General features: G+C 51.4%; 8 protein-coding genes across 8 annotated transcripts; 3 read left to right on the top strand and 5 right to left on the bottom strand.

The window, feature by feature from the left end:
- Positions 1 to 486: 486 nt before the first annotated feature.
- Positions 487 to 966, top strand: Z519_03722 (uncharacterized protein; the record flags this gene model as incomplete). Its single annotated transcript, XM_016761469.1, has 1 exon — positions 487 to 966. One exon carries the CDS (start codon positions 487 to 489, stop codon positions 964 to 966), a length of 480 nt encoding a protein of 159 aa, XP_016621807.1.
- Positions 967 to 1,911: 945 nt separating this feature from the next.
- Positions 1,912 to 5,221, bottom strand: Z519_03721 (uncharacterized protein; the record flags this gene model as incomplete). Its single annotated transcript, XM_016761468.1, has 5 exons — positions 1,912 to 4,509; positions 4,628 to 4,675; positions 4,726 to 4,866; positions 4,913 to 4,963; positions 5,018 to 5,221. 5 exons carry the CDS (start codon positions 5,219 to 5,221, stop codon positions 1,912 to 1,914), a joined length of 3,042 nt encoding a protein of 1,013 aa, XP_016621806.1.
- A 1,502-nt stretch (positions 5,222 to 6,723) lies between these two features.
- Positions 6,724 to 7,602, top strand: Z519_03720 (uncharacterized protein; the record flags this gene model as incomplete). Its single annotated transcript, XM_016761467.1, has 1 exon — positions 6,724 to 7,602. The coding sequence occupies one exon, from the start codon at positions 6,724 to 6,726 to the stop codon at positions 7,600 to 7,602; it is 879 nt and encodes a 292-aa protein (XP_016621805.1).
- Positions 7,603 to 8,589: 987 nt separating this feature from the next.
- Z519_03719 (ADP,ATP carrier protein) lies at positions 8,590 to 9,513 on the bottom strand (the record flags this gene model as incomplete). The annotated part of the gene is made up of 4 exons (XM_016761466.1): positions 8,590 to 8,639; positions 8,696 to 8,831; positions 8,898 to 9,225; positions 9,287 to 9,513. 4 exons carry the CDS (start codon positions 9,511 to 9,513, stop codon positions 8,590 to 8,592), a joined length of 741 nt encoding a protein of 246 aa, XP_016621804.1.
- Positions 9,514 to 11,062: 1,549 nt separating this feature from the next.
- Positions 11,063 to 12,942, bottom strand: Z519_03718 (uncharacterized protein; the record flags this gene model as incomplete). Its single annotated transcript, XM_016761465.1, has 2 exons — positions 11,063 to 12,741; positions 12,801 to 12,942. 2 exons carry the CDS (start codon positions 12,940 to 12,942, stop codon positions 11,063 to 11,065), a joined length of 1,821 nt encoding a protein of 606 aa, XP_016621803.1.
- Positions 12,943 to 14,357: 1,415 nt separating this feature from the next.
- Z519_03717 (uncharacterized protein) lies at positions 14,358 to 15,048 on the bottom strand (the record flags this gene model as incomplete). Its single annotated transcript, XM_016761464.1, has 5 exons — positions 14,358 to 14,384; positions 14,442 to 14,504; positions 14,556 to 14,588; positions 14,644 to 14,864; positions 14,922 to 15,048. The coding sequence occupies 5 exons, from the start codon at positions 15,046 to 15,048 to the stop codon at positions 14,358 to 14,360; spliced, it is 471 nt and encodes a 156-aa protein (XP_016621802.1).
- A 1,865-nt stretch (positions 15,049 to 16,913) lies between these two features.
- On the top strand, positions 16,914 to 21,086 carry Z519_03716 (uncharacterized protein; the record flags this gene model as incomplete). Its single annotated transcript, XM_016761463.1, has 1 exon — positions 16,914 to 21,086. One exon carries the CDS (start codon positions 16,914 to 16,916, stop codon positions 21,084 to 21,086), a length of 4,173 nt encoding a protein of 1,390 aa, XP_016621801.1.
- A 475-nt stretch (positions 21,087 to 21,561) lies between these two features.
- Positions 21,562 to 23,325, bottom strand: Z519_03715 (uncharacterized protein; the record flags this gene model as incomplete). Its single annotated transcript, XM_016761462.1, has 4 exons — positions 21,562 to 22,323; positions 22,382 to 22,558; positions 22,725 to 23,098; positions 23,148 to 23,325. The coding sequence occupies 4 exons, from the start codon at positions 23,323 to 23,325 to the stop codon at positions 21,562 to 21,564; spliced, it is 1,491 nt and encodes a 496-aa protein (XP_016621800.1).
- Positions 23,326 to 24,264: the final 939 nt, after the last annotated feature.

Genomic DNA, 24,264 nt, shown 5'->3' with positions numbered 1-24,264 from the left:
CCATTTTGCACTCAGCGTGTCATTGTGAGACTGAGCAGAAGTGAGGGGCAGGTTTAACCGGTCCCTAGAGCGTCAGATTAGGCCCGATGTGTGTTTTACTCTCGGTGCTGTTCGGCTTAAGGTTCAGTTAATGCTCCGGTTAAAGGGGGCTTTGCTCACCCCTCCAGGATCAATTCGCGAGTAATCCAGGTAACTCTCTGGGTATATGCTGGTGGCATAAGTCCCTGTCTGACGTAGTTGGCGAACGAAACTCCCCAAGTCAAATCACATCCAGACTCAATCAATCATCCAAGAAAACCCATTCAGAGATTGTGTGCTCTCATCATTGACGTCGACCAAACAAAAGACTAGCTCACGGGTTACATCTCTCAACACCAGTTACAGCCCCTTTGCCATCTGATATATACATTTCGTCAGCAACCCCGCTTCTCCGGACGTCCCTCGACTGATCTGAAACCGAAGAGAATCATCAAAAGCGAAGAAACAATGGACATCTCTCCATCCACATGGCGCATCCTGGGTCTGTCAGTGGCGACGACGTACATCGGCCTAGGCACATTCGCGCTGACCTGTCCGGTTCTGGCGGCCAAGGGGTTCGGGCTATACCCGCACTCGTCCCCGTCTACATCCAGCCCAGCGGCGCCGCCGGGGTCGAACGCGAACCCGACCAAGAGCAGCACGTCGCCACCCGAGCACGCCAACGCCGACGTGGCCAACCACGCCGCCGCCGTGACGACCTCGATGGTCCTGCTGGGGGCGCGCGACCTGAGCATCGGCATTGCACTCACAAAGTTTGGCGTCGACGGCAAGCTCCAGGACATGGGCACCCTGATCCTCGCGGGCATGGTCCTCTGCGCCGTCGACGTCTATGAGATCTGGCGCCTCCGGGGGCCCGGTTGGGGCGCTGCCTTTGCCGCGGGCGCCGGCATGTGGTTGGGCATTGGGTTTGGGTTGGTTCAGGTGTAAGAATGACTCTGATAGCTTGGGAAGCTGGAAAGGAAGTGGCCGCCGGGTGGTGGTGGTGATGGACAAGCGATTTCGGCCATTCAGGCTGAGTGGGTGCCGATTACGGGAGAATGTACAAAGCACACGCGAGACGACTGTGGAAAAGCTGGCATGGCCCCCGAGTCCTCTGCCATTATGTATTATGTATAGTCGCCCTCCTCTGGCATGTCTATCTTGCCGAAGGGGGATGTCAAAAAAGCAAATCTCCGCTCTTTCCCATTTCACGAACCTGGCGATTCAATCCTTGCATTTATTTGTTCTCTGTTTTCTTCTCGTCGAGTTGCATTAGTTGATCTTGTCAACAGAGACGTCACCTCAGGTGCTGCGCGGGCCAACCCACTCTGCTGCTGCTCGCCGATGACGGAAGGGTACTCTTCTCGTCCATCAGACACGCTGCTCCTTGTGAGGGGACTCTTTCTTCTTGCCTCCTCCGCAATGCTTTTCCTTTCATGAAATACGCAGTCGGTTAATACCAAATGGCTAGCCTAGCAAGAGATTCAGCAATTCTGAACTGCTTATTAACAACTCGCGTATCGAATCAACCATAGATGAAGTTTACGGTACCCGAGTCCTGATGGCAGCCACAGCATTTGACATCGTATGTACCCCCCTGTATGATATGAACTGCAGATGACTTCAGCCCATTCTGCATTTCGGTGAAAAAGTCTATTTCATGCTCTCATTCCGCTTACATGATCATGACCACCACACCACCGTGAGTTCATGCCCGTGGCCGAAATGCAAATCACATCAGAAGTCCGCCCCTTCCCTCTGGGAAAATTGCTTTTCTTCCGCATTGCATTAAGGGCCCGTGTCCCCTGTGTTTTGTGTTAACAAAAGTCATCAATCGCCCTAAGCAGCCAAGTGCTTCTCCAGGTCCGGTCCCGCCCAAGTTGCTGCTTCTTCTCACATGTCGACCGTCTCGTTGAATCGTAGAATGCCGTTCGTCTTCATAACCCCGCTGACGCCCTCCGGTATCATGGCGAAGCCCGAGCCCTGCGCTTGCCCTGGCAAGTGAGACTGCTGTTGGGCCCCACTATCGTCGTCCGCCGAGGCATCAGATACAAGCACTAGCCCAGCCTGTTTGATGGTTTCCGTCAAAGCAGGCACCATCTGCAAAATCCGTGAAGAGCAGGTCAACCCCATGAAGTTGTTTAGCTGTGCCAAGCGCGCAGACTCCTTGATTGACGTCCCCCGTCGAGAGGCTGGTTTGAGCAGATTTGCGGATGATTGGTAGGCGTTGTGCACGCCACCTAAATCGTTGCAGAGTAAGACCGGGAAGTTTGGTTGCTTCCAGTTCAGGGCGGTACAGACGTTGCTGTTGAATGAAGAGAAGACAATGGAACGAGTCAGGTCTGCGGATTGGGCGCGCAAGGCTCTCGCGTGATCAAAGACTTCGGTCAGAATCGCATCCGCGAAGGTGTTGATGTCAATGTTCGAATAGACGCCCAGATTGAGATCCTCATGGTTTGTCGGATAAAGCACGTGCAGATTGAGGTTGATGTGCGGCGGTACCGCTGTTAGGATCTCGTGGAGGGCAAAGACTGAGCCAGACAGGCGGTCTCGCCATTCGATGATATCCATGCTTTCCAGTATCGGCGTCCCATCGCTATTGAGAAGGCCGCTAGCCATCCCAAGTTTCATCAGGACTTCGTATTTGAGCTGACAGAGCGAGACGTCGAGGCTGTTGTATGTCACAAAATAAGATGGATGGCTTACTGGAATACCGTCCCGGGTAAGCTGTATCGTTAGTCTGAGGTAGTCTCCAGAGAGACTCGAGCCTGTCACAAGTCCGCCGTGATCGTCTAAGGCGCTCGTGGCCTTCCAGTATGGTGCGAACTGTGTAATCTCAAGCGGAGTACCCTTGTACGGCTTGATGACTTGGAAATCGAACTGTATCTGACCCACCGACCGAAGCCGCGGGTCAAACAGTGGAAGACAACACGTGCCAGCGCTGCTCTCGATGGCGCGAAAAACATCCGGAAGGGCGACCGACTTGGCTATCACTTTGGATCCAAAGGTCGGGTAGATTTCGAAATCCACAGAGAAGGCGCTGAGATTATCCACCTGGAAGTAGACAGACCTAGCGTCCTCCTGTATAGGTAGCATCAAATTGCGAGGAATGAGGTCGGACGTCTTCGAAGATATGGTCAAGCGAGCGGCAGGATACCTTGCTTCATTGAAGAATTGTATAGCTTTCGACGTACGGTCAAAGTTGAGGGCAATGAAGGTTTTCGTGTCGAGGAAGTTATGTCCATAGCGGCGCAGAGGTATAATTGGTGGCGGCAGCGACAGATCAGGGATACCATCGGCATCAGCTCCTGTAGGCTCTTCTGGGGTGATCTCCATTGCGAGCATCTGGCTATGAGGAGGGACCACTGCTCCTAGCATCGTGGAAGACCTGCGTTCGGCCCGGTGATGGCTGCTCTGCTCCCAGAGAAGTTCCATACATTCAAGGTGACCTTCCCATGTCGCATAATACATTGCTGTAAGGCCCTTTTCGTCCAGCGCCTCGGGATCAGCACCATTTTCGAGCAATACCCGCAAGCACTCGACTCGACCTTCGCTTGCGGCATGAAACAGTGGTGTCCATTGGTACAACTTATCGCGCTGGTTCAGATCTGCTCCATGTTGTCGTAGAATCAGAAGAAGATCGGCTTTTTGGCTCGATCGAGCCACGAGATGTTGAGGGAAAAGGCCTTCTGCATCAGGAAGAAGTTTTGCGTTTCTTTCTAACAACAAGGTTGCAACTTCGATAGACCCATGCTGACAGGCCAAGTTCAAGGGAATATGATCTGCGTCAGATTGTGGGTCGATCCGTGCATTGTTTGCGAGGAGAAGGCGAACACAGTCGACCCGGTGACGGACAATGCTGTGGATCAACGGCGTGAAGTTGTCATGATCCTTCATGTCGATTGTGTTCGGTCCTGCTGCCAATAATTTCTCGACCATTGCAAGTCGTCCTCTCAGGCATGCATAATGCAACGCTACCCTACCATAAACATCCAAACGGGTCAGATCAACTCCATGATCGAGACCATAGTCCAAAACAATATCTTTGCCGTAAATTGCCGCTTCGTGCAAACAATTCCGTTCGTTAATGTCATCTTCGGCGTGAATATCGACCAGGCCAGAGTTCAGGAATAGAATCAAAGAATCATCAGGTGCCTCAGAGATGGTAGCGAGGAATATCCTAGTGAAACGGTCGCGTGCGTCTAGAGAGTTGCCTAGTCTGGCAAACCATTCGCGTAGGGCGCCAATGTTGCCAGCGGCAGAGGCTTGGAGAATCTGAATGTCAATGTCACTCTCTTCGGTGCCCACGCGTTGTCCAATCATGCGATCCTGTTGCCTAGAAACCTCATACTGAATATTCTCGCCCTCAGCCCATGCCTCCAAATCGAGTCTCGCTGTTGTGGCTCGGTCTGAGAGATCCCGAAGCACGTCGCGGTTGAAGCATGGCTGGATTTCGACAGCTCGTTGCAAGTATATCTCTTTCGTTCTTGACTGTCCTTGTGTCAGCTCAGACCAAAGTTGTGGTTATTGATGGTGGTCCACCTTTGACGTTTTGTCCCACTACAGAATATCAGCCCCTGATCGAAAATAAGTGATAGGTCAAACAGACCTTTTTCAAAATTTTTGAAATTGCGGTTTCGTTGACTTCGACAAATTGCTGTGACGTGTCAGCTAACGGATCTCCTGTCGAGGATATTATTTTCACACTTGAAGTTTGTTGAGATCATTGTCAAACTGTTGAAACCCCTCGACTAACGTCGCGAAACTAGCAGAGAGTCTGGAGCTGGCTGCTATTCTCGCTTGTATGACTCGTTTCTTGTCAAGCAATGTCTTTAGACGAAGCGAAAACTGGACGAGGTCAGAGACCAGCTTCCCCTCAGATGGTTTTCCATACCTCTGCCTCTTTTTGGAGGTAAAACACGTTGACTTTTTCTATCTCACGTTCCTACAATTTTACATCAGACGGGGTGAGAAGCACGGAAGATGGTTATGCGCCCACCAGCCGAAAAAAGAAGACCTCTTTATTCGCTCTTAGAGCAGCCTGTGCGTCGAGGGTTGCGGGACCTCCTTGCGCACTGATGGTAGGTGTAGCACTGAGTTGCTTGATGAGCTGGAGGGCATAGTGAGCAGCGTCTTCTCTAACGAATACATGAACTTTGCCACACCCTTTTGAGAGCCTTGTAGTTGAGGAAACTGGCTGCATATTCAGGCAGATCTAACTGCTGGCGTTGGATTTGTTTTCCGAATTTCCTGATCAGATTAGTGTCAGGCACCACAGGAATCGAAGGGAACTTACATGTTTGAAAGTGTGAGAGTATAAAAAGGATGACTTGAAAGCCGCTATTACGGAATAGAATCAGCCTCGACAAGGCTCTTGTGTTGCCCCTCAGCAGGCGACACGTTTCCGAGAGTGCTAGCGAATAGAAAGACCCCTTTGCGATGGTCGAAGGTGCAGTATATTGGACATCGGGCGAGCAAGAAGCGGTGGGAGGTGGCCGTTCAAGGCGAGGTTAGAGTGGTGGAAGGTTCCTTCTGCGAGTTGGACGTGTTTAATGCGAGCTGGATCCCATGTCGAAATTTTCGGTACCAAGGGATCCAGATGTCAGGCTCGGGCCAAAGGTCGTTTAGGGCTCACAAGACCGCACAAGAGCGTGCGTTCGTGCAATGGCAAAAGGACCAGTTGGGGAAAAGAGTGCAACAACCGAGTTGAGATGCGCCTGGCGGAAGGAGCGAATCAAGAGACCCCAATCAAGCACGCGGTGCCTCGGAGAGCAGTCGTGACACTGTCAGATGGTTGGAGGAGACGCCTGTAACCTTGCTGAGAGCTAAGACTCCTGTCTGGTCACGACCTCAAGTTGGAGTGAAGACAAAGATGGGACGAGACAACGTGGTCCGCGCATAGCACCTGGCCTTTCTCATGGAATTGTGCTGGGACTTCTGCATGTGCCCGACTTGTAATTAGATAGCTCGATGGATCAATGATTGCACTAATGTAGCAGTTTTCGGCCGCATTTCATGCAGTGCGCGTGAAGCCAATCAGAGCTGTCCTAGAGACTGGGGCTTGGCACTATCAAGATTACCGGCTTGGCACTCTTGGCACTCTCCCTCGCTGTGAACGGCGCTTGGTGGCCCCCCTCTGCCATTTGCATTCTTTGTGTAACTCAAGCCTGCTCATCTGCTCAGCCTTGCATTGGGATTTGCTGAGCCTCAGCTCCTGTGTACAGTTGCCGAAAACAGAAGGCTATCTTTCCTATTGTCTTCACATGATCTATCTGTATATTGCGGGGGAAAGTCTCGAATCTAGCCTTAAGCGCATGCGCTTGACAAAGACCCTTTGTTCAAGTCTCTCTCATTGAAGGCTGTCTGTGACAAGCCCTATTCCGCCGCCCTCGTCGTGGTATTCGAGATCCAAGGGAGTGGTCGCTGATTGTTGATCGCTCCAACCCGTCGTTCGCCCTTCGATGACGCCAGTTCTTTGCGAATGTATCCCTTGAACAGTCGGAGCACAAACGCACGGCCTGTCAACCGCATCACCCACAAAAGAAAAGAAAGAGTATACTGCTAGTTTTGCTTTGTTACTTCCTTGCTATTTCTTTCCGCCATATCTCCTGTATTGCTTTGCCTTGAAAGACTGAAGACGTTTGATGCCCACAGCTGCAGGTACAGCAGAACACACACTACAGGACGCGGGCCGTGTCCGCAACCATGGCTCCCATACCAGTTCATACTGCCTCGCCAATCAACACCAACCTGCCTTCGAATCCTTTCGGCGTTTCCCAACCTAGCTCTGCGGCAGGTCGATATATACCGATTGACTATGAAAGGAGGCCGACCTCTACAGAGCCTTCTGACTCCTCGTTCTTGCAGCAGCCTGCGCGACGCGGCGCACTAGGGGTCCCGCAACCAACCAACACACTAGCGAGCAGTTACAACAATAGATACGAAGCGACACCCACTTCAAACAGCGCCGCAATCACATCGGACTACAGCCCTCCAGCACCGCAGCCAGGCGCAGTCCCCTCGCCATACGCCAGTCCTTCACCACGCCCAACCGTACCCGTTCCACCACGTCCGCTCGAAATCCCTCAGCACCAACAATGGATGCCATCTCACGCATCACCACAGCGCCGGACTGTCATCCCTTCACAAGAACAAACTCCCACACACTCCCACCCGCTGCCCGTCCATTCCCACTCATCCACCATCTACACGCCGTACACACCTACCCGCTCCATCCCACCTGCAGGCGTAAGTTCCGTCGACACAAGCCCCAGTTACAGCTACCCGCAACATGAGGATCTCTCCCATCCCCCGGGTTATCAACAAGACCACCACAGCTCCTTCGACGACAAGCCCATTGAATCATGCCGAGAGAACGACTACCGCGCCACCCTTTCCCCACTGCTATACTCGAAAAGAGGCGGCATTTTGGATGGAGAATGGGGGCTCGGCTCGTCGAACAATGGTGATTCGGATAGTACTGTGGTAAAGACGGCCATGTCGTGGGCGAAAGCTGCGGGCAAAAGACTGAGTGAGACGGAACGCCAGATTTGGAAGCACATCAATGGAGACGATGATGCTTGACCGAGCCAGAAGCCACGCAGAAAGTGTATTAAGCCTTCTTTCGAATCGGATGGGACGAGAATGGAATAGTGTCGACGGGCAAACGGTCCAACACAAGGCAAGGAAGGGCAAGGAAAGACAGACACGAATAGAACAGAGGCGCAGGACGTATACCCGGAGCTCAATTTGGCGAATGGCAGATTTTCACAAAATCCGAATTGGGATAGGTGGGGGGGCACATCTCTTCGTTGCTGTTTGCCAGCAGTATTAGCCATAAGTTGTTAGCACTGGAATTGGCGCCGCTATGGGGACTGGGATTGGGCACTCATTCAGCATCTAGGACACTGTAGAACATCATTCGCCCACCAAATCAATCAATTGCGAAAACAACACAATTGCTTCATGAAAAGAAAAAAGAAAAAAAAGGGAAGGACAGGCATACGTGCACATGCATGCATGCATACATTCCTAGGTACGAGGTACGGAAGTACATATCATTGGGTGGAGTGAGTGGATCTAGAGCCCCCAAGCGCACTAGGAGCGCAACTGCAGGCGCCGAGGGGATCCTACAATACAAGGAGATTGACGGATGAAAAGGGAAAGAGAATTAAGAGGACTCCGGGATAGAGGAAGCGAGATGTTTTGCAAAACAAACCAGGGCAGTAAAGTACAATTGCAGACCGGGGTGAGGAGGAAACGAAAGGATGTTGTTGTAAAGCAAGAAACCCCATCGCATATTGTGAACAAAACCCCAACGAGTTTCAACGTGGCCATTTTCCCTCGTCAATCCCCGTTTGTGTCGTCTCTATTTGCAAAATGTGTTTCGTCTCTCTCGACTCGGCCCCCAGCCCTGCTGCTCTTGCGAACACCATGTCATCGTACAAACTCGCACCACCTTTTGAGCCTCCCAACTGAAGGCGCGCTATTACACCACACTTCCCCTGTTACACCATTTTGTGTGATTGAAGTGTCGCTTGTCGGGATCGTCGCAGTAAAGTGACGAGGCGCTTAGCCGGAACCGCCCTTGAACTTCTTGCCAAACATGAGAAGTTGGACCTCTGTAATGTTTGTTAGCACGACACACACAAGGGATGGGGATCGGATCGGAACGTACGGTCGTAGATGGAGAGCACACCGGCACCAGCAACACCACGGAGAATGTTGGCACCAGCACCCTTGAAGAAGGATCGGATACCCTCAGCAGCCATGATTTTCTGGGCAGCATCGAAGGAGCTCTTGTATTTGACAGCCTGCACGTTTGAGGTCAGACTAGTTCGGGGCTCACGGAAGACAGTGAAACATTGACGACAACTTACCTCACCAGACGTCATCATCATGCGACGACGGATGGTGTCAAGAGGGTAGGAAGCGATACCAGCACCAGTGGTGACACCCCAGCCGAGCAAGAACGAGGCCAAGAAGTTACCCTCAAGGGGACCGACTAAGAGGACCGGCTTGATGGAGTCGTACATGCCGAAGTAGAGACCACGGTAGACGACGATACCAAGGACGGAAGGACCGAAACCACGGTACAGGCCGGCAATACCATCGGAGGCCAGAGTCTTGCGGTAGACATCGACGAGACCGTTGAATTGACGCTCACCACCCTTGGAAGCAGATTTGGCATCGTTGGCGAGACGAGTACTGTGGGGAATTGTATGAGCAGACCACGCAAAATACAACCAAGATGCACGAGACAACATACCGGGCATAATCAAGAGAGTAGACGAAGAGGAGGGAAGTGGCACCAGCGGCACCACCAGAGGCCAAGTTACCGGCCATCCACTTCCAGTATCCATCACGGTCTTTCTTGAAGGCAAACATCGACTTGTAGGTGTCGCGGAAGGCGAAGTTGAGCGCCTGGGTAGGGAAGTATCGGATAACGTTCGCAGTGTTACCTCTCCACAGAGCCATGACACCTTCGCTCTTCATGGTTCGGCTGAAGCAGTCGATAATACCATTGTACTTGCGGTCAAGACGACCGGCTTTGATCATTTCATCCTGTATGTTATTGTAAGTTTTTGCGCTCAACCCAAGTCCATGCGCAGCGTTATCATTGCGGTGGGCACGTTTTGATAAGAAAATATTTTCAACCACGGCCGGCGAGGGCCTTTCTGAGGTGGGAAGAGGCGTTCGATGGCTCCTGGAGATGTGTTCGATGGGATGGAGCAGGCAGGCATACCTGATTTTGAATCAAGAGCTTGACACGCTCAATGGGTGCGGCGGCAGTTTTCTAGAAATATTTTGTCAGCTTTAGGTTCCTATTGAACAGCTACCACAACTGTCGCGGCACTCACTGAAATAGCGGCAGAAACACCACCCATCAAAAAGTCGACCACGAATCCTATGCTCCGAATCAGTGCCTGTTGGCCATGACTTCACATCTTGTCCAATCGTCGAGCAAAGTCCGAGGAGCTCATCGAGCCCAGGACATTGAGATCAACAACAGAGAGGCCTTACCGGGCATGCCGAATATCGTCTTGGCCCCTTGATCCACGTCTCTAGATGACAAGAATCAGCTTCTGTATATCCAGGTTTAAATGAGATCCTCGGGAGCTGCCCGTGCAGCTCAGGGAGGCCGCCGGGTGACGACACGAGGTGAAGGGGGGTGTGCATTGACAGCGGAAGGAGTTCAGACTAACCCTTTGGCCATCTTGACGGCGGTTATGAAGAACTGAGGACTATGATTGAGCGGAGAGAAGGGAGGAAAGTGATGGGTGGACGCAAGAAAAAGATGCGAAGATGCGAAAAAGAGAGATGGAGGAAGTTCAGAAGCGGACAGGTATTTTTCAAAGGGAAGGGATTGGGAGCTCGGCTGGTGCTAAACCCGATATGGCAAGGCCCGGATCTCTCTCAGCGCAATCATCACTGTCGGTTGCTGTCGCTTTTCCCGAGCCACCAGCGAAACCTCAGCGCTTTCCGCCCCGGGCAATTATCGTCCGCAATCAAAAATTTTGTCTCCGCTGAGCGAAAAAAAGGGTTGCTCACTGCACAGCAACCGGCTCGCCGGTGGCCCCTATCGCGCTTGCCTGGGGGGAGGTGACAGGCTCTGTCCAGCCACTGGACGGCTGTCTCGGCTGCCTAAACAATTTTCTCAAACGTGCCCATTCTTCCGCCCATTTTGCCGGAGAGCTGTTTTGCTCCCTCCCAACGATCCACAGCCTCTCCAGAGATCTTCACTGAACCTTAACCTTGCCGCACGAGGCTCTTCGATGATACGAATAAGAGCTCATATTTTATGTGGTACCCCAGCTCAAATTAGGAATCGTGAGGATGGAGCCTCGCAGGTACTGGAAAACTGAAACTCGTTGACCGAAACACAGGCGATTGGCCCAAGTCGCATTTGCAGCAGTGCCATGCATCACAAAAAAGAAGGGTGGCAAGGCTGAGAGCCATCCATCGCGCTGGGCTAGATTTGTTCCCCTTTTTTCTCCCGAGGTCCAGACACTCAAAGACTCCATATCGATCTCCACAACATTCTTCAAGCAACACCATCAACCTCTGTCTTTGGTGTCTTGCCCCTTCTTCTCTTCCTTTTCTTCTTTGCCTCTGTTCTAACATCTACCCCAGCTTCATCCCCTTCGGCTCTGTCATTCCCGACCTCAGGTTGTGCAGGAATCAGGTTGCTGGCCTGCAGTCCTTCCTCATCGCCAAAGGTCTCCAATCGCCACTTCCTTAACCGCGCCTTCTTTCCCAGGTTCTTCATGTCCTTGCGTTTCTTCTCCGGATCGCGGAATGATGCCAGTTTCTTCAGCCCGACAAATTCATTCAGTTGCTTGTCGTCAGCTAAAAGGATGTCTCTTGCAGTCAGGCCAAAACTTTTGGGAGACGTCTCCCGGTAAGCGAAGCCACCCGTTTTCTTGTTGGGTAGAGATGAGTTCAACTCCAATTGTAGTTGGTCGGCCACCAATTGTTCAATGATCCGCCGTTCTTTTTTGGCGTCCCGCTTGCTTTCTTCGACAGATTTTTTGGCTTTCTTTTTCTTTGTGGGAGCTTCTTCATCAGTGAGACTGAAGTCCGCCTTATCCCCTTCGTCAAAATCTGGCACTATATCTTTGATGTCGATGTCGTCATCAAATTTAGGTTTACGAGGTTTCCGCTTCGTTGCGCCTGTCTCATCCTCGCTCTGGACCTCTTGCTCAGCGTAGTATTCATCACCGAAACGCTTGTGCATTTCCTCCTCCCATTTGGCGTCGTCCCAATCGTCATCGACCAGGTGAGACCAATCCTCGGGTCGCATATCCTGGGTTCTGATACCAGCGGCGCGCGTAATTCTGCGCACCTTCTCTTCAAGCTCCTCGATCTTCAATTTGCGGAGACGGGCTTTCTCTTCTTTTCGCTGCTGCTTTTCAGCTTCTTTCTTTGCCTTCTCGGCTTCTCGCTTCTTTTGTCGGGGGTTCGCCTCTTGTCTCCGGACAGAATATTTGGCAGCCAAGTCTCTCGCATGAGAACGCAGTGTCTCGTTTGATTTTTCCGGATCTTCGAATCGAAGATTGTAAGCCTCTTCAAACTCTTCCGCTCTTCTGTCTTCTTCGTCGTCATCCGACTCGAAAGGGTGCAGATTGGAAGGGTCCGGGGCTGCCCAGGCCCGTGAGGACATGAAATTTGACAAGAAAGTTTCAGGATCTTTGTCAGCGTTCTCAACGTCCAACACAACGTCTGGCTTGAATTTCATTTCCCCGGTCTTTGCAATGAGAAATTTACCATCACCATCGTCCTCGTCCTCGTCCTCGTCCGCTGCGGCTGCGTTGATCTCTCCGATGATGGATTTCTTCAACTGCTCTTGCTCTTGGTTGTATGTCAGGGGCACGGTATCTTCCCCTTCCGCTTCAGCGTTACCATTTAGCAAATTCTGCCGGTGGTAGTCTCGCAAGTGCATCGGCTTCTCCTTCTTTGTCTTCGTCGCTGGCTCTCCTGCGTCATCGTCATTGGTATAGAATGTGGCAGACTGGTCGTAAACACGGGGGTCTTTCGAACGAATGGCATTGAGGGTAGCCATGATCTCCGAGTCAAGAGCTTCGGTGACCAATTCTCCTTCATCTTCAGATTCGCTCGTCGAGTCATCGTCCGAGTGAGGTCCGTCGTCGTCATCGCTGAGAGATTCGTTTTCGCCGCGTTTACGTTTGCGAGAAGTGGAGGATTTGCCGAGCTTTTCCTCTACTGTTGAGAAATGTCAGATCAAACATGTTCCCCGTAAACAGACAGAGAAAGAGGTGTACATCTCTGTAATTCCTCTCGTTTCTTATTATGTTCGAAGCGGCGGGCATATGCCTCGTTGACTTTGAGCTCGCTACTAGGTCCGCCATCTCCGCCTCCATCTTCACCGTCGGACGAATCGAAACTTAGCAAGTCGCGGGCCATGGTCCGGGAGGGAGGTCTGGGTTGGAAAATAGAAATTGTATCCCTCCACCACGTAGCGGTTTAGTTTTGTTGGTTTGGTCTCGAGGGTTTTTCGAAAATTTCTCCGCATACCCACCAGATGAGATGTTCCAGAAAGGCTTGGCGTGAATCTCCGCCTCTGGTCGCCTTCCAGCGAGGCTGCCAGGCTTTCCAAGGCTGTCACCAAATTCTCTTGACTCGAAGACTTCGTTATCAAGAGATTGCCGTTTTCTCGAGTATTTTCGCTATCCGCTAGTGCAATCGCGAGTTCGAATCATGCCACGGGGGTAAAGGTAAGATTGAAACATCTGCTGGACGGCGGCAAAGTCAATCTGAATAAGGCGATGGTAATGTGGAAGGCAAGCTTCCGGTGGTTCATTCACATTAAATAGCAGTGATAGCGAAATTCAGATTTATCTGCAACTATTCCTTACAGGACTAACAGGCATCAAGGCGACAAATGGCGCTAGTGCGAGAGTCGTCTAGACCTCAATCGTTGTAGTAGGAAAATACCAATCTAGAGAGATCTCGGGTCGGAACATAGCTACTGTAGGTAGTCACCTAGGTATTTATACTGGTAAAAATATGCATCTCTAACAGGTCGTTTACATTGCATACGTACCTAGGTACATTATAGGTCGTTCTGCAATCACGAACGTAGATGGATCAAGAAGCTATTTATTTCTCAGTACAACAAAGAATGCACCAATGCTGACAATTTGAATAAAGTCGACTTCGATGACTCAAGACTCATCCAACGTGTGTTTTGCCGGTTGTTTTCTTGATCGCTGTATGAGATGATGACCGAGAGGGCAATGGCAGGGCATCCAATGAGGTGCGCTGTCCTCGAACCTATGATGGTTCATCTTGGGCGTGGCCTATTTTCACCATGATCACGCAGACCACCGACACCAGCGTTTCAGAAGGAAAGTCGTGTTGCGTCGGAGCTATTCTCTCCGTCCAAAGGCATCTTATGAGATATAAGCCCATTAAGATTTTTAAGCGTTCTGGCTAGAGCAGGTGTGGTCGACCAATGTTTTGGTAGTCTTTCCAGCTTTGTTTAACGACAATAAACAAAGAGAGCGTTGAGCTCTACCGGGCAGACGGAACACCCGTGCCTCCATAGCTGTAGGTTGTTGCCAGGTCGAATCCGGCAGCACAGCATCACGCCTCATCTGAAAAAAACAATATTTGCAATCAACATTCTGAGCGCACCATCTTCTGGATCCACAGATTACCAGGAGCTCGAAGCCAGCAGAGGATGCCTGCCGTTAAGGCCACAACTGTAGTGTCCCGCTGAAATCCAGAATTCACTGAATGTCGGATGTCTCTTAGGGCTCGTCTTCCCAGGCAATCAGATCCATCCACTGGGAGTCCTGTAACGAGCTTTCGCTCGCTTACTCAAGGAGCTTGATCTTCCGTTCCTATTTGTTGTCAGGATCAGTAGCACTGCGCATATTCAACATCAAAATGACACTAACCAAGCCTTCTTTGTCACGCTCGGCTTTGAGGACGGAATTCTTGAGGTAGTCAATATATTGGCACTAAACTCACTGTCAAAATGCGACATTCTCAACCACTGTGCACGCACTCACCTTATGAGACAGTTCCTGCTTCAATTCTGATACCTGCGATGATGGGTCAAAACCTTACGAACTCATTCCTAAAAGTGGGCCCACGAACCCTTCCGCTAAGGCTTGATCCAGTTGCATGAGAGGGGTGTTTCTGCCCAAGCCCGTAGCTAGCGACATTGTCTCCTTGCGTGAGACTCGAAGGTGAGGTGTCGTCCTCTCCAGGATTCAGATGCCAATTACCGGAAGCATCCAGAAAAGTGGTGGCACTCTTCGGATTACGTATAGTACAGAGATCTGGGCGGATGTTGTTGCGATGTTCCCTTTTTTTCACTAATCAAGTTAGCACGAACATTACCCCTTGAGAGCAGGAGAGTGGATTTTTAGTACTGTTAAAATACTCCTTGAGTCGGCCCTGATCAATTGTCTGCTGGCCATCAATGCCGTGCCATTTCGTGTAGTGACTTATATAGCCTTCCAGCTTGTCATCACGGAAAGTTGAGGTACAGCCTGGCATCTGGCATGGTATGGGTAAACGCCAATGACGATGGAGTTCAGACTCTCTTTTGAACGTGTTCCGACATCCGGGGCATTGGAGGACTCCAGAGCTCACAGATTCCTCACGTCCAAATGCACCATCCAGAGCCATTACATGGTGCGCTCCATGAAACATATCTGACATTTGTGAGGCGAATGCGGGTGGGCGCTCTGAAAAGGCGAGTGAAGCGTTGGATCAATTGACTGGAACAGATTCTCAGCTGTCGATAAGATGCAACCAGACCGGTTTGATCGAGGTTGAGTATAGAGGCATGGTCGAGGAGATCAATGTTGCGGTGTCGGTGAGGCGCCCTCATCGTTACGGGGTTGGCGAAGTGCTTCCTGTATATTTTCGGCGCCGACGACCTTGGATAATCAAAGGTAGAGTGCCTCATGGTTTCGCAAGGAGGTTCGGGGTCATGTCAAGGCATGACCGATCTAGCATCAGCGTGTTCGACATGCTGAGTACTCGACAAGGGTAGCAAGAGCGGCCGAAAGGGTTGTACGGGTGTGACGAGCCATGAAAATGATTGAAATCAAGGCGACGATGAGCAGCGACAGGAAGGTAAGTGAAGTACGGGAAGGGAGGCACTCGACAAGAGAGCTAGAGTTCAACAAGTGGATTGAGGAGAGAATGGCTAGCCGCTAAGCTGGTGTGAGGGTCGGCTTCACCCGTCACGAAACCATCTTACCGGCAACGAATCCAGGCCAGTGCTCCAACGCATATCATTTAGCACTTCTTCGGATTTTTTTAGGACTCATTTGCTACCATGCGAGTGCAGCACACCCTATTTTGCAGCTGGCAATCGACCTGGCAGGATGATTACCAGGGCCGGGAGATCGTAATGTAACCGAAATACAACGAGAAGCCGAGGACCCAGTACAGCGGGATCAGGAATACCTGTGAAGAATCTGTTTGGAGTCCTTGGGGATATTGGCTGGTCGATTTCCACGACATCTCACCCAAGATGCCCAAGATAAACAGGTCAGATGGCGCAGAAATTTGGGACGGATGGAGGGGGGGCTAGTGAGACCCTCGCGTCCAAGGAGACCATCTAGGGCAGGACGGCCATATCTGAGCATCTGGGGGTTCTTCGAGGAGCAAGATCCGAGCAAGGATAACGGCACAGGTCTGGTAGTCCGTAGGGTCTGTTTAACAGCACTTACGGGAGAGAGATGGTTGGCTTTGACAGGGGAAAGTCGAGGGCGGAAACATCTGGGAGGTTCAATGTCCATTTACAGGACCCCCTAGAGGCCTATACACGCGCCTATTCGCTCAGTCGCTAACCGGTGTAGAATTGGCAAACATGTTCACCGGTTTCGCTTAGAATTTATTAGCCAGTGGGAGTCCTTGGAACTTCAGCTAGTGGTGGACGTCCTGCAGTTCAGGTGATTGTGAAGGAGCGTCACCCTTGCGTGGCGGCTTCATAAGCCTGGTGAGAGAGCCCCGACCAGCCTATAGCATTGGGCACCGAGAAGGCAACCACCGACGGCCCTCCCACCCCCAAAGGGAAAGATGGAAAAATATTTGGGGTGGTAGTTTCTCCGCAGTCGCCGCCAGACATCTTGTACTGTAGTTACCGTACGAGGTTCCGTAGTTGGCTGCGCGACTTCATTCCATCGAAACGCGACATCGTATGTGAACTTTCTACCTCGCTCATTTCCTAGCACATTGCACTCTGCACCGTTCATCCCTGATCATCTCGCTATATCTCATTGCCTCGGCCTTGATTTGGGGGCCGTTCTCTGCTGCACGCTCTCTGCCAGGAGCGCTGGCGCAGAGATGAAGCTCAGTGCATGATTCCGCTGAAACTTCAGTGACTCCCGTCGCACAACGACGCGACCATGGCGCAAGCATCGCACCTGGCCGAGCAGGTAGGAAGACTGATCAATCTGATACCGGTCAGCCTGAAGGAAGCCGCTATCGATTCGCCAACCGCCCGCGCCACAGTTGTTCACTACGGAGAGCAAGTCGATCTGCTAGAGAAATGGCTCGACGACTATGCCAAAGCCTCCACTAGACTCGTCGCCGAATGCCTGACCCTCGAGAATGTCCTCAACAACTTCATTGCGCACTCCGCTCTTCCCACGACCATCTCCGAGTCCATGTTAGATCATGACTACAGCGTCCTGGCTATGAAGAGGTTCACCGATGGGGCCAAAGACTATTGGATGAGCATGATAGCAGTGGTCAAGAGATCGTCTACCATGGTCGTTGATCCCATAAGACAATTCCTCCAGAATGACCTGCGGCCATTCAAAGATGCTCGCCGAGCGGTTGAGGCGACCCAGAAAACTTTTGAACATCTTCAGGGCAAATACGCTGGGCTAGGCAAATCCAAAGAGCCGTCGTCGCTAAGAGAGGAAGCTTTCCAGCTGCACGAGGCGCGCAAACTTTACATCAAGGCCATCATGGACTTTTCTAGTATGGCTCCACAGTTTCGCTTTGCACTGGACAAGCTGCTGGTCAAGATCTTTTTTGACCAATGGCGCGAAATGCGGCTTTCGCGCGATAACACAGCTGCGACCTTCCAACGGAGTGCCGATGAGATGCAGAGAATCAAGAGTTGGCTGTCGGAATTGGAGACTAACGAAAAAGCCTTCCGCAAAGAGCTCATGACGGCGAAGAAGCAGCTGGAGGATGCTGCTGAACTCGAAACCCGACCGTCCAGAGAGTTGGAGGACTACACCCTGTCGACTGTCCCTCAATTTGCTGGTCATGGCCATAGCGCCAGCACTTCGACCCTGCAACGCTCACCGAAGAAGACAACTTCCAACACTGGCGAGAAGCAAGGTTGGCTGTTCCTCCGAACCTACAGTGGAAAACCCACCCGGACTGTCTGGGTAAAGAGGTGGGCATTCGTGCGCAATGGAGTCTTCGGCTGGCTGCTACAAGGTACGAGGGGAGGAGGTGTGGAGGAGAGTGAGCGTATTGGTGTTTTACTCTGCAATGTCCGCCCCGCGCCTGCCGAAGAACGTCGTTTTTGCTTTGAGCTCAAGACAAACAGAAACACGATTATCCTGCAAGCAGAAACACAATCAGAGCTGGTTGAATGGATTGATGCCTTCCATGTTGCCAAATCGAAGGCAGTTGATGACGGAGATGGTCTCAGAAGCTTCACTTCTGGCACTGGGAACATTCAAGCTGGTGCCGCGTTTGCAATAAGTGCACCGCCAATCCCTGAATTCGGCGCTTTTATCCTTGGATCAACAGAACCGGGTGCCGTTGGAGAGGATATCGCTGCTTTGGAAAAGACGAATACCCTGCCCATTCCAGGGGCTGAACATGGGCGCGAGAGCAGTGTGGACTTGCATAGAAGGTCGACTGTTTTGGACGATGGTGGTCATCGTGACACTGCCTCACGCATCATTTCGAAACTTGATTTGCACAGGAAGAGTCCAGCTCCGACCCTGGTTTCCCCCAGTCCGTCAACACCGACCCTCCCGGGTGGCATTGCGGGCTTGATTGCCGCTACTCATGGTTCCATGCCTGCTGGTTCGAGTGGCCCTGTCCTTCAAAGCGTCGAGAGTGAGTTTTCCAGGCAAAGGAGTACATTTACGCTTGCCCTTCGAGATATGCCTGCCAGCAGTCTTGCACCTTCCACTTTGGCTTCGGTACCGTCTCCTACAAATTTGAGCAAGTCAGCGGTCATCATTACAGGGGAACGTGGTTTAAGCCCTGCTCCGGACAAGACTGGACTCCCCACCAGTCTTTTGGCCAACACCTGGGGCACTTCTTGCACGGCTTTCTTGAATCGACTTGAACGAACCGACTCGACCGATAAGACCGAAGTTAAACTCCTGGCACAGCGAAGCCCAACTCTTGAGCCATCGTATTCACCTCCAAAAATATCATTCACACCCACCCGGCCGGCTATTCCTCCACAAAACAGCATTCCCCAGCTTGACCTGAGCGTACCTCAAGCAACCACCCGAAGCCGGACTCCGTCGCCGAGCAAGAGGCTGCACAGGAGCACGATAAGTGTGGATCGCGACACAGCCAAACAAATTAATAGCGACCTTCTTGTGCCTGACTTCCCTAACTATTATCCTCTGCAACTCAAATCTCAGGACGCGCAATTCCGTCTTCTGTTCCCCAATGTAAGGCGCGACGATAGACTAGTCATGGTTTTCAGAGCTACCTGGAATCCAAGCGAGCAACAAGAATTTCCTGGCCGAGTATACGTGACACCCAGGGATATCTACTTTTACAGCAATCATCTAGGCTTGGTCCTCACATCCAGTGTGCCTCTTGGATCCATTGACGAAGCTACCGCTGCCCCCGGGAGAGACTGCGACTTCATCTTCTTGCACCTCAAGGACGCTGCAAGCGACGCCGGTGCACGACGAATCACAATCAAAACGTTTCTAGAACCCTTGAGACTTCTGCAAAGGCGCTTAAACTTTTTGATAAGAAACAATGCTTCCGAGGAGCCTCTCGCTCTAGAGGGATTGATGAGGGCATTGATCAAAATGGAGACCGAGGCTCCTGATCGGAGTCCTAGTCTGGAAAGCTGGGAGGATGTGTCTCCAAATACGCCCGTCGACACCGGCGGACCTAGGTATCGAGGCAGGGCGTCAACCGTTGGGACCGAGTTAAGAGGCCCACTGCGAGTTGACCGTGCCCTTCATCAGACCCAGTTGGGACGCAGGGAATCGAAATTTAAGCTGCCTGCTCAACCTGTGAATTACACTCCCACTGGCAATCTTCGGCTTGCGGTCGAGAAAGAATTTGACATTAGCGCCAAGGCGTTATTCCATGTCATGTTTGGGGATAACAGCGCCCTGTGGCAACTGCTTCAGCATGAGAGACGCGCAAAGAACGTGTCCCAAGGACCATGGCTAAGCGTCGGAGAAGGACGCCTTCGAAGAGAGTTCACTTTCGAGACACCCACCAAAAATCTTCTCGGTCAAGAATCCTATGCACAAGTTCACGATTATCAAACGATCGATGTCAATAATGATCACTTATGCTACGTCATAACAGACAAGCGAACCCCATGGCATCTCCCTTACCAAACCAGCTACCGCCTCATTAGCAAAATCGTTATCACTCATGTTGCAAAGGCTAGATGCAAACTCGCGGTTTTTGTGAAGGTGGAGTGGTTGCGCGCAGCTTGGATGTTGGGAGGAGTTGTTGAGCGACAGGCCGTGTACGACCTCGAACTCGATTCTCAAGATCTCGGGGATCTTGTGGCGGACCAAGTCCGCAAGCTTGGACTCCACAGTCGCACTAAGAAAGCCATTCAGATCTTTGGTCAAGTTGGCCATTCGACAGAAACCACGCAGCTTCTGTTGGATGCAACGGCTCTAAGCATCGGCCTGAGGAGGCAGCCAATTTCCCGGACAATGACCGGACTGCTGGCCCAGAGCGCTGCCTCCACTGGAGAGAGCGCATTAGTTACTCTACTTCAATCTTTGCTGAGCATCCTGAGATGGTTTGCGAAAACATTATCCGCTAACAAACTCATATTGGTGGCACTTGTCTTTTCGGCATTGTACAATAGTTGGCACACATATCGAGACTCGCTTGACTGGTGGCATGAACGCAGAGCTGGGAACTTCATGGCTCGGCTAGGCATCTCGCCTAATACTGTCATGAGCAGAGCTGTGTATCTCAGTGATTTGGACGACATCCTAGGTCGGGAAGCAAATCTGCCGGCACGCGATTCTAGTGCCTGCTATAGTGTCTTCTATGACGAAAATGACCCGGAGTACTTCCAGGCTGAGCTAAGACACACTCCAGCGGCGAAGGTCCAGCAGACACGTCAACGACTCGGGACTCAGCGACATGACCTCCTCGTCGCAGTGCGCGTTGTCAACAGCATTGAGAAAGAACTGATGCAGGCCGCTTGGGAACAGTGGGTTGTGGATGAGCATCGAAGATGCCAGATCGTGGAGGGATTGGTGTTAAATGACCCGACGAAGAACTCTACGGACGTTGCAGATGACCTCAAACAGTGGTATGACGAATATTGTACCAGTTGCAATGATGAGTATATGAAGATCCGTGTCTGATATGAACGATGTACGGATTACTGATGATGGACAATGAAATTGGACAGCAACATTTGGTCTAAGGCCCTTGACCAAAGCTCGATACCGAAGTGCTTGAAGCGAGAGTCTGAAAGTCTAGCCTTACGGCACGATTAGGAGAACTCCACCTGCCGATGTATATATTTAAATGTCTATGGACTCGACCACCGGATTTTGACTATCACTATGCTTCATGATGGCGGTGCATCGCAACCCAGTAAATGGCTCAATCAGGATTGGTTCGTATCGCTTTCCTTTCTCGGGTCTATTCTCGAGATCGACTGACCACATGGTGTGGCTGATGGTTGTCACGCCTTAACTGAAACTCCACACCATAGCTGCTGGTATCCCCCTTTTTTCACCTTCTACCCCGAATCAACTTTACTCGAAGCTGCATGTTGATGAAGAGCTCAGTGTTCGCAGTGTCAGCGTAACAATGATTGAATAGCGAGGCCGCCTAGAATCGTTCAGCTAAGCCACAAGCGCTGGCTCTTGTTTTGCAGCAAAGTCCGCCGAGATGGGGGGAAAGAAAAGCTCCTGTGGGGTTGATTCCCACCTCATCTCTTATTTGCTGAAGCGTTGATTTTGCAGCTCTTTTCTGATCATCTCTAGTTGCATTCCAAAGTGCCACAAGTCTCAATGGCCAAAGTAAACGGACTCCATCTCTCCAGAGTCTTGGTGTTAGCCTCTGGGAACTGCCTGAGGAAGTGTCCGTTGAAAGGAGCAGAGGGACACAAGCAAGGATTTCGTCCGCGGCGCTTTGGACGGTCTCGACCCGAAGCTGGAATTGATCCTGCAGCGTCCTTGCATTCATATCAAGTGTCTCAATTTGCATCTTGCCCAAAAGCTCCAACAAAGTGAGTTGGAGCTTCAACCGAAATGCATGGAAAAATGTGCGGCAGCATAGAAGCCGAATGTTCAACTCAGAGTCAGCGATTGTCTCAGGCCCAGGGCTGCCGGTACTGACATCCCACGACTGCTGCATTTCCCTCTCAAAGCACTCGGCTTCGGCGAGTATTTCCATTGCAGCACTGGGCGGAGTGGTTGTCCATTGATTGACGATTTGTCGGATGCTCGCACAAAGAGTAGATGCACGGTGACCATATACGCAGAGCCGGTAAGCGGGCAATTCATCTTGCGTCAGGTCCTTTTCCAATTCCTGTAACCAGGTCGGAGACTCAGAAGGGCTTGCCGTGTTGGTGATGAAACATCTGACTTGCTGAGATTCCAATCAGCGACAAACGATCAAAGGACAATGGACTCACACGGTCACTTACTATTGAATTATAGATCAGCCAGAACAATCCACGTGCAAGGGGTGTCCTCAAGTGCGAAGTACCTCGCAGCCGGAGCAAACTCACCAGTCCTTGAGTATGGACGATCCAAGAACTAATTCCATGAGTGTCTGCTGAAAAGTCAAGGGGGTGGTTTCTTTTAGCTGGTGATACAATGAGCTAGTGTGATGTCGTCAGCTCTGGTCTCTTTTTATGCTCAAACACGCCCATGGATCAAAGGGCTGTATCCAGTAAGAGCGGATGATCTCGGCTATCATGGGCAAGTGTGGAACCATGAAATCATGCTCCTGGTAGCAGCAGAAGGTCCATCAAGAGTTCTTCTTACCTCATAGAGACTCAACAGCCACACGGACGCCAGGGTTTCGTCTTGCCTCTGCATGAGTGGATCTTCGAGAGCCATATTCGTTGCTTTCAAGGCTTGCCCATATGTCACCGCTCGCTTGGATCGCGTTTCAGGTGTGTCGACTTTGCTGGTGAGGAACGCATGCCCAATGGCTCGGCAAGCCAGCGCAATTGCGGAATCTTCCCCTGCGTCGGACAGCATGGAAGCCAGAAAGTTATTGTCGATCAATCCCAGCGTTGGATTATGTCTCTGAGGACAAGTGACATTGCTAAAGGCTAACGCACAGGCGCGAGGGTCCCAGCATTCTGCCAACTGGCGACTCGGGGATAGGTACCAGCCGGAGAAGACCACAATATCTGTCCGCGTTAGCTTGCAGTCTAGATTGGACTGGTTGCGGGGGATCACCTGGGTCGAGTTGCCCAGTAGGCGACGGTCTTGCGTTTTGGCGCCATTTCCGAGACCCCTCGCTAGACTGCGAGGATGATCGCCGAGTAGCTGCCTGGCATGGTGGACTGGGCCTTTTGCGACGGCGGTCTCGGTTCACGCCTTCGGCGAATGAAGTAGGGCTTTCAACGCGGAACATGAGGTCAACCTCATCCCGATATCCTGGACAACTCCTCCCTAAACGTATGCACCTGTTGCATTCCGGTTGGATCAAGTCGCACTGGGAGTGATTGTTAACGCAGGTACGAACATGGCATGTTCGAATGGATACTCACTTTCACCCGTCGTTGTCGGCACAGATGGCAATCCCTGCTTGGTCTCCCCACGTTCGGCATGCTGAACACGAGGCCGAGGAAACAATGTATACAGAGTATTTGGATTTTAATTTAACACTTCGAAGAGACTTCTGGCTACAGCCACCTTCATCTGAGCTGACCATGGACGCCATTTTATTCATTACCACCCTCGCAAAATGCACTCAATGTGTATACTTCAGGCTCGCAAGCTCAGTGGAGTCAGTAATGGCTTGGCGGTCAACAAGTCGTGGCTGTGAAGGCGAATGTTGACGGAAGCAAAAGAACCTAATCAGGCTCGAGAATGTTACTTGAATTGGATTAAAGCAGTGAAAAAGGTTGAATGCACTGTACACTTGTCTGACCAGGTCCAACAGCTAGGAACGATAAAATCCTCTCTACCTTGGAGAAATGAAAACTGGTCAGACGGTGCAACATTTTGGGCCAGTTGGCTTCGTCCACTCAATTGCCGAAGGTCACACTGGGGAGCGACCAATTCAGCGAGACGAAGCTGTGGACCTGCGTTTATCCACGCTTAGCTGTATGCGGTAATCCTTTCGAGCTGCGCCACAAGGCTGAAGGCTTCCGATACCAAGGCTGAAAGGGTAGAAACCCCCTTCGACAAGCGCTGCCTTTGCTCCCTCTTGCCATTGTGTTCCTAAAGATCCGAGACGTGCATTACCTTAAACTATGACATGTGTCAACCTTGAAAGATGATGCTATTCGATTTGCAACCTGCTATCGGCAACATGGACAGCCCCCTTTCAAAGAAACTGCTTGCCGAA

This window comes from Cladophialophora bantiana (genome assembly GCF_000835475.1).
Source record: "Cladophialophora bantiana CBS 173.52 unplaced genomic scaffold supercont1.5, whole genome shotgun sequence".
NCBI lineage: Eukaryota > Fungi > Ascomycota > Eurotiomycetes > Chaetothyriales > Herpotrichiellaceae > Cladophialophora > Cladophialophora bantiana.
Note: the sequence above shows the minus strand (reverse complement) of the source record. Positions and strands in the feature narration are given on the sequence as shown.